The 13,815-nt window shown below is 45.4% G+C and overlaps 1 protein-coding gene across 1 annotated transcript in view; it reads right to left on the bottom strand.

Annotated features, from left to right (window-relative positions):
• Positions 1-13,815, bottom strand: part of LOC143037203 (salivary endonuclease-like) — a 47,781-nt gene that overhangs the window by 12,209 nt on the left and 21,757 nt on the right. Inside the window, exon 3 of the mRNA XM_076205322.1 lies at positions 1,194-1,303. Coding sequence (XP_076061437.1) covers positions 1,194-1,303 — 110 coding nt within the window. The remainder of the gene's footprint in view (positions 1-1,193; positions 1,304-13,815) is intronic.

Here is a 13,815-nt window from a genome sequence, read left to right on the forward strand (position 1 = left end):
TTATTATTATTATTATTATTATTATTATTATTATTATTATTATTATTATTATTATTATTATTATTATTGTTATTGTTGTTGTTGTTGTTGTTGTTGTTGTTGTTGTTGTCGTCGTCGTCGTCGTCGTCGTCGTCGTCGTCGTCGTCGTCGTCGTCGTCGTCGTCGTCGTCGTCGTCGTCGTTGTTGTTGTTGTTGTTGTTGTTGTTGTTGTTGTTGTTGTTGTTGTTGTTACATACACACATCCACACATACACACACGTGCGCGCGACCGCACACACACACACACACACACACACACACACACACACACACACACACTCTTGATGGCGCAGTGGTTAGAGTTCCCGGCCGCCACTACGGTGGCCCAGGTTCGAATCCCGCCCAGTGCTGAGATAATTTCAGTATCGTTGGACTGTGGGTCGTTACTCCAACTCTCGTGGGTGGGGAGTTGGGTGTGTATATGTGTGTAAGGTCAGAGAATTACCATAGATCGGTCATATATGATCTCTGAGCTCTCTTCCGGGGGTGAAATAGCTGTCGATCATGAGTCCAACACGTGATCCAAGACCATGGTGAATCACACACACACGTACACTTCGCTCCCCTCCCATCTTGGTATCAGGATATAAAGTAGTCGAGATTCAATTTGGTACAGGTCCATTAACCATTTACTGCCTCCAAGGGCGAATTTCGCATCTGTAAGGTGTCACATCTACTGTATGGATGTTACACTTGCACTCCTTCCGTACCGGATGATACTTTGCCCAATGTTGTGGTTGCCGCCAGGCTATTCTATTCGTCTCTCTGGGAAAGGTTCGGGTGGAAGGGGGAAGTCCTTCAACTGAATAAAATCTCCTTAGGTAAAGACCTCGACTTGTGAAAGCAGAGGCTCAGGTTCCTGGCCTAACAGCAACCCCACACTGGCTGCCGAATAAGCAACATGACGACATCAGTGCTTTCGAGGTGTTACGCTCGTAGGGTACCGTCTCTCTGATTCCATCGGGCCAACTTCATATATTAACAAGTATTCTGTGTTTTCTCGCGAACGTGCCGCATGCCATGCTTGGTTGCGTGCCTGACTCGTGACCAAAGAGTCCGGTTTCGACACTCCATGGTCACTAGTGATTGACACTTGGTTGGAGATTTTCTAACACAACACACACACACACACACACACACACACACACACACACCTTCCAGTTTCCATTGTTGAAGGCTTGCCACTGCGGGACAGCGTTGATGAAGTAGTAGGTGGCGTCCTGTTGGCTGGCGTACACGAAGTCGGAGTCTGGCGCCAAATGGCCTGAAATAGGAAAAAATTGGCTTGAAATAAGACAGGTTGTCTGAAATAGATTAGGAGTGACTTGAAATAGGACATGTGGTCTGAAATTGGATATGAATAACCTGAAATTGGAGAATTAGCCTGAAATGGGAAATGGGCGTAGAAATGAGTTAGATGGTCTGAAAGGAGACTTGGATGGCCTGAAATAAGGAAAATTTTCAGAAATGGGACCTTGGTAGAGAAATACGACAAATCATGTGAAATGGGCCATGGATGGCCTAAAACAGAATAACTAACCTGGAGTAGGACATTCTACAATAAGTCGGAGGCCACCTAGATAGACTTAAGCAATATTCTAGTGGAATGCACCACCCAAGGCCAAGTTTGAAATTTGCGAGACGAAATTCACCAGTGAATATCTCGCTTGTATGAACTTGGGAGCGTTCATAAATATTGTATTATATCAGTATAATAGCATTATCACATTATATTGCTACCATTATACCATTACTATAGTATGTGTTGAATTATGTTATTCTCAAGTTGATTTCACAATGCCCTTCATAATGCCGATAAGTTAATATTAAGCAAAATATTCACTGGAGAAACGTTGTCAGGAAATTTTTTCGCAAGTGAAATTAAGTCAGGCAAAATTTTCGGAGACGAAATTTAGTCAGGGGACATTTTTAGGAGCGAAATCACGTCAGGCGAAATTTTCGGCGACGAAATTTAGTGAGGCAAAATTTTTTGCACCGAAATTAAGTCAAGCGAAATTTTCGGCATCAACATTTAGTCGGACGAAATTTTCGACGTCGAACTGAAGTCAGGCGAAACGTTCGCCAGCGAAATTCGGTTCACAGCTGCTCCAGCGGTCACGCAGCTGCGACGTCTCTAACCTAAACAATTACGCCGCGCCTCCTAACATGCGCAATTAACTTCAAACAAGTTAGTCCTTGTTTCCAACATGCTTTTCACATATCCTATGTCGATGGAAACATATATATATATATATATATATATATATATATATATATATACATATATGTGTGTGTATATATATATATATATATATATATGTATATATATACACATACATACATACATACACACACACATACACACACACATATATATATATATATATATATATATATATATATATATATATATTGATTGAAGTTCACAGCAGCCTCTGCGTTCACGACTTTTTTGCAGAGAAGTTCTACATCTCTGATGATGGAACGGTGAGCAATGGGTAGCTCCCATAAAAGTTGTCCGAAAGACATAGAAAGTTCTTGTAGATGAAGAACACTTTATTAAAACAAGCTTTCGACCTACATAGGTCATCTTCAGGTTATGGTACAGGCAAGTCTAGTCTAGTCTATAAAATTTGGGAGGGAGGCTCCCACGGGCTTTAGGTGTGAGCCCGTTTGGTGGGTGTTTGGACATACGAGTGTGTGTGGGCCCAGCCACACACACTCATACATTCACAAGATGTGCACACGTATATGAATGCGCATGCACATCTCCGTGAATGCACCCTTCTCAATATAACTGTATCTGATGGTAAGTGGTGACATCTTGTTTTATATAATGTAAAGAAGGGGGGGGGGTGATCCAATGTATAAGTGTGTGTGGCCTTGGCCACACACACTCATACATACATTAGATGTGCATACGTATGCAATATACGTATGCACATCACCATGAATACACCCTTCCGGACAGTAAACATATATATTGAAATTACAGGGGGGGGGTGATTCAATGTATGAGCGTGTGTGGCCTTGGTCACACACACTCATACATATATTAGATGTTCATACGCATGCAGTATACGTATGCACATCGCCATGAATTCACCCTTCCGGACAGAGACATGTATACATTAAAATTAAAGGAGGGGCTGACACTCCACCAGCCGACGCAGTTCAAACGGACTTAAGTGGCTGCATAGGCGGCGCACAAGACCCTCAGATGTTGTCGGAGGCCCTCTCCTCAGAAAAGCAGTTGCGGGGCAATGTTTGAGGTAGTGGTCAAGGGTGGCTTCAGGGTGGCGGCAATGATGGCATCTTCTTTCTTCTGGTGTGGGGTTCGTCTTGATTTGCCAGAAACAACGGTCCTCCAGCCGCAGACGGAAGAGCAGAGTTTCCATTTTTCTAGGTGTGGAGCGAGGAAGTACAAGGGGCTCGTAGTCTGTGACTGCCCTGTACCACCTCGCCCTCTCTGACACCTCTGCCTCCAGTCTGTGCTCGAGGAACCGTTGTACCTGGTTAAGAGCCCTGGTGCGTAGGCGCAACTGATTTCTGCTGAGAGGGACGACAACATCGACTTCAGGTCTTTTGCGCGCAGCTTCTGCCGCGGCGTCGGCTAACTCATTACCTGGGACACCTACGTGGCTTGGCACCCAGTTGAGCGTAACACTCCTGCCTTGCTGATGCAGCTTCAGCAGGAGTGCTAGGATGGAGGTCAGTAGGCGTACATTGTCGCTGGGCTGTATCGATTCTAAGCTGCCTAGCAAAGACTGTGAGTCCGTGTGGATCACCACAGGACCAGCTCGAGATATTAGAGCATGCTCTAACGCTCCTTGGACCGCTATGGCCTCAGCTTGGAGAGTGGACGCATGATCAGATACTCTCCTGTCGTAGGTCAAACCATCCGTCACAAAAGCAGCCCCCGCACTGCGAGGCCTGTTGGGGTCTACGGAGCCATCCGTGTAATAGACCGCCGTTCCAGGTCTCGACAGTGCGCGGACGCCTTGTAGGGCCTGTGCTCGTACTCTTTCCTGGTCACATAACTTCTTCTTACTGGGAAGCTTTGTGACAACGAAGGTTGCAGGTATCGACAGCCATGGTGGTGGGGGCTTGAACTCTGGATGTGGAGAGTCCCTGCCCTTCTCAAGGAGAGTGCTGGTGAGCCTGAAGGAGTCCAGGATTCCTGCCGCCTGTGCCAGCCAGGTATCGGAGTGGATAAGAGTACCCACCCGTCCCAGAGCTGTCACAAGGCTCTGACTCAGCTCAGTTATCCTGGGGCTCTGGACCAACTTGGCAAGAAAGTCGACCTCCAGCCTTCTGACCCGTGATGTTAATGAAGGCAACGAAGCCTCCATTCGGAGGTTAACGATCTTAGTCCAAGGTTGAGCTCCTAGGATAATCCTTGCTGCGGCATTTTGGCAAGGCTCCAGGTCTTCAAGCTTGGCAGTCGCCACATTTATGAAAGCTGGGGCAGCATAGTCCACCAGACTGCGGACTGCGTGCACATAGAATGTGCGAAGGACCCGATGCGTGGCACCAAGTGCCTTCCCCGTCATTGCTCTCATAACTGTGGTTCTTGCCTTCAGTCTCTCCTTGAGATAGGTAAGTTCCCTCTGAAAGGTGAGCCTCTCATCAATCCAGACCCCCAGGTACTGATACTGGTGAACCCAGTCCAGCCTAAGGTCCTGGATGGTGAGGTGCTTCCCTTCTGTCCTGAGTCTCAGTGCCATAGCTTTCGACTTTGTAGGGGAGATCTTTAACCCTAACCTGCTACATTCCGTCGCCACAGTGCTTAAACAGCGCTGAGCCCTGTTGAAGCACTGCCGTTTTCCAGTAATTAAGAGCGCAATGTCATCTGCATAGCAGATGACCTTGCACCCCTGTGGTAGAGGTAGTTCCAGAATGTTGGAGACGAGCACATTGAACAGAGTGGGGCTGAGGGCCCCCCCCCCCCTGTGGAGTGCCATTCTCCAACATTCTGGCCTCTGATATGTGACCTTGAAAGCGTACTTTCGCAGACCGGTGACTGAGATAGTCAGCAATCCAAGAAAGCAGCTTGCCTTTTACGCCCTTGCGAGCAAGGGTGTCTAATATCACAAGTGGACTGGCCAGCTCAAACGCCTTTTCCAAATCCAAAAAGACCACAATGGACGGTGTTCCACTGACAGCATTGAGGAGTGTTGCTATACTGTTTGCTGTGCCAGTGCCCTTGCAGTAAGCATGGATATGCTCATGCAATGGGCCCAGTTTCCACAGCAGCCTGTTTAGCACCATCCTCTCCGCTGTCTTTCCCATGCAGCTTGTCAGGCTGATGGGGCGGTAAGCACTAGGTTCCTTTGGCTTTGGAATTGGCGTTATGATTGCCGTCTTCCAGGCTGTTGGTAGCTTGCCAGTCCTCCAAGACGCGTTTATCACCCTTAGAAGTGCCTCGTCACCCGCTGGCCCAAGGTGGGCCAGCATGGAATAGGTGATGAGGTCCTCTCCAGGTGCCGTGTCTGAGCTGGTCTTGTGCGTGACCCGTAGCTCCTGAAGCGTAAAGCTAGTGTCAGTATCATCCGTCCGACTCACCATGTCCTCAACACCATGGCGCCTCACTCCTTGGAGGTCCTGCAGTGTGTCTTGAACACACTGCGGGAGTGAGGTGCTGCTGGAGCGAGAGACGAACTCCTGCACCAGCCGCTTCGCCTCAGCATCAGGGGCATGATGAGTGCGTCGTGGTTGAGTCCTGCCAGTAGCCTTACGGAGCTTAGACCACAGCTCTGCTAGGGAGGTGTGAGCAGTAAAGCCCTCACACCATTCAAGAAATTTAGCTCTTCTGGCATCTGCAGCTATGACGTGAGCGTCATGAACTGCAGCGCGCAAGTTAGCCAAATTGGTCTGAGTTCGGCGCCGTCGGAAAACACGCCTAAGCATTTTCACTCGATGGTTGGCCTCTCTCACCTCGGGGGTATAATACCAGCTGTTCTTATGTTCTCTGGGGGATTGGCGAGTCTTTGGGATGGCTCTGTTGGCAGCCACCTGAATGGCTGCAGAAAAGTCAGCTTCCAACGTTTCCACGTCCTGTAGGACGCTGCCCATTCTTCAACAGACTTCTCAAACACTGGCCAGTTTGCCAAAGCTGTCTTCCACCTGGGAACAGGTAATACAGCTGGTATGGGTGGTGAATCCCGTATGTGCACAGAGACACCGAAGTGATCGCTAGTGACAATAGGATGCACCTCCCAGGTTACCCTAGGGAGGAGAGTGGCCGTCGCCAAGGTCAGATCAAGTCGTCCACCTCGCACGTGCGTCGGATTTCCATCATTCAACAACGCAATGTCAGGGCATTTGTCTAATACTGAACTTAAGTGGCGCCCAGCGACATTGGGCCCTTGGGACGACATCAAAATTTCATGGTGGGCGTTGAAGTCCCCTCCTATGATGAGGAGCCTGTCCGCAGCAAGAGTACACACTTCTCCAAGGTCCAGTTCTGCTCTCAGGCCCCTGTATATGTTGTAGATGGTGTACGTTTCGTGGGCCCGATGAAGTCGAACCGCAAGAACTTCTACACCATCCCCACATGATACAGGGTCCGTGATTTCACTGCAGGGGATGGATGATTTGACTAAGATAATGCACCCCCTAGCAGTGAGTGAACGAGGGAGGGAAAAGATGCGATATCCCGGAAATCGCACCTCGTCGCTCACCAATGTCTCTTGGAGAAGCATGATATCGTAATCATGCTCTTGCGCAAGCGCAAGGAGATACGAACTTTTACTGCGGAACCCGTTAAGGTTCCACTGTAGCAACCTCAAGTGATTATTGAACAGGGCGATGTTCTTCCCTGTCAGTTTCCATGACGGTCTCATCTTGTTCTCCCCGGTTAGAGGACAAGATGGGTTGCGACTTTGAAACAGTGGACGCCTTTTCCTCCTCATCAGAAGAGGAGTCTTCAAGCCTCAATGCGAATTGGCGTTGGGGCCTAGCAGAAGACACTCTCCTGTGCTTGGAAGAACTGGGTGTGTCTTTCCCAATGGTGAAGGCAGGTGTGGCAGGCTTGGGGGAAGTGGAAGGGGAGGAGGAGGAGGTTGAGGAAGAGGAAGAGGTGGTGGAAGAGGCGGGGGAGGAGGCAGGAGAGAAGGAGGAGGTAGAGGGGGAGGGAGTCCTCTCCTTTCGCCTAGGGTTCCTCTTCTCTTTTAGGAGCTTGAGCACATTCTTAACAGACCTGTTCACCAACTCCAGCATTTTGCCTGTGTCATCCTCGCCAAAAACCGAGGCGACAGCATACATGACGCCAGTCACTATCAGCTCGATGTCATCCTTCCTGATGGGGATGACATCGGACGGATATTCAGGTGGAGAGGACCGTCGGTCCTGTGCTCGTGGGGTTGGAACGGGGGGTGTGGGTTTGGCTCTAGGTTTGGGGTTGGGATTGGAGGCAGGTGTGGATTTGGAGATGGGTGCAGGTTTAGAGGCGTGCACGGGTTTGGAGGTGGGAGCGGCCTTATTGGGAGCTGTTTGTGTCTGTGTGGGATCTGTATTCAATGTTGGGAAGTGCGCCTGATTGTTCAAATCAGGAGCACTGTGTGTAGGTGGTGGTGGTGCAGTGGCAGGAGAGTGTTTCCTGCTGCCCCATACAAATGTTCCTGGGGGGGCAGGTATGAAGTCCTGCCGCTTCTCAGTCCTCTCCTTTGAGGCAATGGCCTGCACTTGACGCACTGCGCATGACGTGTTCCAGGTGTGGTGCTTCTTACCACAGTTTGGACACTTGGCAACAGTCTCAGTGCCAGCTTTAAACTTGTCGAGACAAGTCTCAGTGGCATGAGACATGCTACAAATACCACACTTGGGCTGCTTAGCAGTGCACCTCGCCTGGTGGTGGCCATAGCGCTGACACCTGAAGCAACGGAGAGGATCTGGGATGTACGTTCGTACATCATACCTGCCATACCAACCCAGGTCAATTTTATTAAAAGGTTCGCCTTTAATCGTGATCAGGACCTGGCGTGTCGGCGTCTTGTCCCACCGACGCATCCTCGTGGCCGCGATTACTTGAGGATGGTCCTCAATGGCTTCGGTCAAGAAGGTGGGTGGGTAATCGTGTACCACGAGTCGATGCTGCCGGTCCGCTGGGTTCAGACGCTCCAAGTTCACCGGCTTACCATTGAGCGACTTTATCTTCTCCAACTCGTCGACGATGTCGTAACTGGCTGGTAACAATAGCACGTTACCATCGCCGAGGGGTCGGAGAGACAAAAGCTTACCGCGGAGTGGCCCCTTTTCGAGAGCTCTCACCACCTCAAAAGCCGTGTCGTACCCCGCTGAGGGTACGACTTTGAAGGTGGGGAGCTTGCCACCCTTGACACTAGCTGGGGCCACTACTACAGCAGCTTGGTCGCTCGCTGGAGTCGGCGAATCAGGAGCGCAGCGACGCTTTTTGGACACGCTGGTCCATGAATCAGTGTCCGCCATGGCGGCACTGATAACGAGAAGAGAATCCTACGTAAATAACCTATCAATCCTATCAATCCTCAACAACTTGGAAAAAAATATATATATATTGACGGAAATCTAAGGGGCAGGGGGGCGAGGGCGTTTACAATCGGTTGCTGATTCGCTTTAAACCTGTCTACCTAGCGGCAATCAATAGAATACGTTGGCCCGGGGCACATAGAGCGTGCGAAAAGACCGGACTTGATGAAGGGTTCCCTCCTCTCCCGCCGTAAAGGTGATTTTAAAGAACCACACGGGCTACACCGATCGTGCAGGGAGAGTTATACAGGGCATAATCCTGTCAGAGCGAGATTCCTCGAATAAGGGGGAATTACCTCGGGTAACAGTACTTTTTCGATTATAACGGCAGCACGACAAACAGAGCTAGAGACTAGGGTATTTGTGGCTGTAAGCGACGAGAACGACGTGTTGAAACGCAGCGAGAAGGTCCTATCCATGCGGAATCGCGGAAAGAAGTGCCGGTACAGGCAAAGAAGGGAACAGTTTATATAGGGAACTAGATACAGAGTGGAAGAAAAGGAGGAACGTGATTGGTCGAGGCTGGCCAATAGGGATCTAGGCATTGACCCGGGATCCCGCTTGCGAACCTACCTGAGCCGTACGCCGTTCGTCCTCTCTCTAAGATAGTTAGAGAAGAGGACGAACGGCGTACGGCTCAGGCAGGTTCACAAGCGGGATCCCGGGTCAATGCCTAGATCCCTATTGGCCAGCCTCGACCAATCACGTTCCTCCTTTTCTTCCACTCTGTATCTAGTTCCCTATATAAACTGTTCCCTTCTTTGCCTGTACCATAACCTGAAGATGACCTATGTAGGTCGAAAGCTTGTTTTAATAAAGTGTTCTTCATCTACAAGAACTTTCTATTTCTTCCGGACAACTTTTATGGGAGCTACCCATTGCTCACCGTTCCATCATCAGAGATGTAGAACTTCTCAGCAAAAAAAGTCGTGAACGCAGAGGCTGTGAACTTCAATCAAAATTGTCTACATGAGAACCTGCTACCGAAATACACCAGTATGTATATATATATATATATATATATATATATATATATATATATATATATATGAGAGTGTGGGTGGAGGAAGAATAAGCGAAGATGGACTGGAACTCCGTTATTGCTTATACGTTTCGACCGACTCGGTCTTCTTCAGTAAGCTGTCTACAAACCGCTTGAACCTTACAATTATACACTCGAAGACGAGGACACGGACAGGTCATCCCGCTGGCTGTCTGGGGATTCCCTTTCCCGTACCCTTTCCAATCGTATTTATTATCAATTTACTTTCTGCCTTCGATAAACAAACGAAACCTTCCCTGTCATTGTTATTTTCATAAGAATTAATATAGGCAGATTCAACAGTCTTCCTCATGTCTCTTTATAATCCCGTGTGTAGGACCTCGACCCCATCCCAGTGGGGCAAATGTCCAGATTGGTCAGCGTGCTGAACGAGTGAGTTAGACGTCCTGTGTGACCTCAAGTTTTGTTTGTGCTCGGCTATGCATTTCTGGACGCCTCGACCTGACTCGCCGTAATATGAGGAGGTGCACCTACCGCAAGGAATGCGATAAATGGTGCTGAGGACGTTATAGGGCAGTCCCTTTATATTCTTGGTCTTCATTTTTTTTTTTTTTTCCTATATTAGAATTGGAAGTCCTTGCTATTTTCATCCCACCTTTCCCAAGAAATCTGTCTATGCCCTCGGTTTTCCTAGAGCTAGGAACCGAAATATATTGTATTTTATTACTCTCGGACAATTGGACATTTGGTCTCATAAAGATGTTCCTAGCTACTTCTTTCAACTTGTTAATCATCCCCCATGGATATTTTAATTTTTTAAATGCATTGGTTATGTAAGTTAATTCATCTTCCAATAATTCCTCACTGCAAATTCTAAATGCTCTGAGAAAGAAACCTATGAGCACGCCAGTTTTCACTTGCTTGCTGTGTCCTGAGAAATAGTGTACAAAGTCGTCTCTGTTGTTGTGTTTTCTGTACACTGAGAATCTTACTCCTTCATCCTTCCTGTGCACCAACGTGTCAAGGAATGGTAATTTGTGGTCGACTTTCATCTCTATAGTGAATTGTATATCTTTATTGACCCTACAATTCACTGTAGAGATGGAAGTCGACCACAAATTACCATTCCTTTTGTGTTTGTGTGTGTGTGTGCGTGTGTGTGTGTGTGTGTGTGTGTGTGTGTGCGTGTGTGTGTGTGTATGTGTGTGTGTGTGTGTTTAAGACAGATTGAACATTTTACAAGCTCTGCCAAGGGATTCGAACGCTGACCTGTGCGTGCATAATCACGAAGCTAAGACGCTAGCAACCAAGCCACATCCTTTTGTACCATCGCACCGCACGTAGTTCAGTCGCTAGCGTCTTGGCTTCATGATTATGTATACACAGGTCAGGGTTCGAATCCCTTGATAGAGCTTTTAGTGTATATATATATATGTGTGTGTGTGTGTGTGTGTGTGTGTGTGTGTGTGTGTGTGTGTGTGTGTGTGTGTGTGTGTGTGTGTGTGTGTGTGTGTGTGTGTGTGTGTGTGTGTGTGTGTGTGTTGTGTGTGTGTGTGTGTGTGTATTTACCTAGTTGTATTTACCTAGTTGTATTTTACGGGAAGGGGAGCTATGCTCGTGGGGTCCCGTCTTCATATCTCATTTTATCTAAACTATTTTTAAATTCATGTATTGTTTTTGCACACACCACTTTCTCATCTAACTTGTTCCAACTGTCTATTACTCTGTGAGGAAAGCTGTTCTTTTTCAAGTCTCTTCTATAGCTGTCTTTTTTTATTTTCTTTCCGTGTCCTCTTGTATTTCTGTCATCCCATTTTATCAGATTCTCTCTATCAGTAATTTCTATGCCTTTCATGATTCTGTAAATAGCTATCAAATCTCCTCTCTCTCTTCTTTGCTCTAGTGTCTGTAGTTCAAGTTTTTCTAGTCTCTCTTCATATGATAGTTTTGAGAGTGTTGGTGCCAATTTTGTAATTGCTCTTTGTATTCTTTCAAGTTTTTTTATACATTTTTTTGTACTTGGTGACCATATCGTTGCTGCATATTCCAATCTTGGTCTTATCAGTGTGATTAGGATTTTCTTCACCATTTCTTCATCCAGGTATGTAAATGCAACTTTGATTGTTCTTATTAAATTATAAGTTTCTACAAAAATCTTATTTATATGTTTTTCAGGTGACATATTATTCATATCAATGACTCCCAGGTCCTTCTCATTTTCTACTTTTTTTATTCCTTCTTCTCCCAATTTATATGCTCCTGTTATTCTGTTTTTGCTTTTTCCAAATTCCATTATACTACACTTTTTTGTATTGAACTTCATCTCCCACTTCCTACTCCATTCCTGTACTATATTTAGATCTCTCTGTAGTGATTCACAATCTTCTTCAGTTTTCACTCTTTTCAGTAGTTTTGCATCATCTGCAAAGAAGCTCATATAGCTTTCAATTCCTTCATCCATATCATTAATATATATAGCAAACATTATTGGGGCCAGAACTGTTCCTTGTGGAACACCGCTTATTACTTCATCCCATTTTGAGTGCTGGTTTCTTATCACTACTCTCATTTTTCTTTCTTGCAAAAAGTCTTCCATCCAATTTAGTAGTTTTCCCTGTATTCCTCCTTCAGTTTCTAATTTCTTAAGCAACTTCTTATGTGGTACTTTGTCAAAAGCTTTCTTTAGGTCTAGAAATGCACAGTCCGCCCATCCATCTCTTTCTTGTATTATATCTATTAGCCTTGAATAGAAACATATTAAATTGGTGACGCATGATCGTCCTTGTCTGAATCCAAATTGTCTTGTATTTAACACTTTCTTTTTTTCGAAATATTTTACCCATCTACTTTTGATAATTCTTTCACAAATTTTTGCTATTGTACTTGTTAGAGATACTGGTCTATAGTTTGTAGGTTCTTCTTTATTTCCTCCTTTATATATAGGTACTATATTTGCTTTTTTCCAATCTTCTGGAACTTTTCCTTCTTTCAAGGAACTGTTTAGTATGCTATGTATTTTGTCTGCCAGTTCATTCCTGCATTCTTTCAGAATCCAGTTTGCTATTTCATCTGGTCCATGCGATTTTCTGACATCAAGATTACACAAGTGTGTCAATATTTCATTCTTTGTTACTTCTATTTCTTCCATAGGGGGGACTTTCTCTTTCCATTCAATCTCTTCAGGTTGTATGTTCTCCCTTGTAAACACAGATTTAAAATGTTTGTTCATAATTTCCGCCATTTCCATTTCCTCAGTGTATTCAACTCCCTCTTGTCTTAATTTCTCCAAATCTTGTTTGTTTTTCAGTTTGCTGTTTACAAATCTGTAGAATAGTTTTGGTTGATCTTTACACTTTTCTATGACATCTTTTTCATATTTTCTCTTTTCCTCTCTGCACGTTTGTACATATTCATTTCTATAACCGGTATATATTTTCCATTTTTCAGTTCTTCTGTCTTTTTTCCATCTGGTCCAGGCTTTGTCTCTTTTGTCTTTTAACTCCCTACAGCTTTTGTTGTACCAGCATTTTACATATTCTTTTTCTTGTTTTTGTCTTGGGACATACTTTTCCACTCCTTTTTTGTAAATTTTTGTCAAAATATTCCATTTCTCTTCTACTGCTGTTTCTTCTTTGTATATTTCTTCCCAGTTTTCTTGTTGAAAGAATTCTCTTATTTTATCAAAGTTTGTTTTTTCATACATCATTCTTCCTTTTCTATATTGTTCATTTCTTTTCATATATTTTTCTTCATTAAGTTCCAGTTCAATCAATATGTGGTCACTTTTACTTATTGGTGTTTTATATTCAATCTTGTCCACTATTCTAGGTTCAGATGTAATTATTAAGTCTAGTCTCGATGGTTCTTCTTCATTTCTATACCTGGTGTTCTCCTGTATCCATTGTGTCATTGTATGATCAGTAATCATCTCAAGTAGAGCGTTTCCCCATGAGCCGTCTCCACCCTTTACTGTCATTTCTTCCCAGCAAATTTCTTTGCAATTAAAGTCGCTCATCATAACTATTCTTCCTCCATCTTCCATTATTATATTCAATGTTATCTTTGTGTCCTCTAACATACTTTTATGTTCACTCTCCTCCCATGAGGCTGTTTTTGGAGGCACATAATTTATCACAAATTTTCTGCTCTTCTTATCTCTGTCTTCCACTTCTATCATAATCATCTCTACTGTATTCTTTCCATATATGACACCTTTCACGTTTATATCCTTCTTAGTCAGGAACATAACTCCACCCCCTTGTTTT

Source organism: Oratosquilla oratoria, chromosome 22, assembly GCF_046742065.1.
Source record: "Oratosquilla oratoria isolate Oo_2021 chromosome 22, ASM4674206v1, whole genome shotgun sequence".
Taxonomy (NCBI): domain Eukaryota; kingdom Metazoa; phylum Arthropoda; class Malacostraca; order Stomatopoda; family Squillidae; genus Oratosquilla; species Oratosquilla oratoria.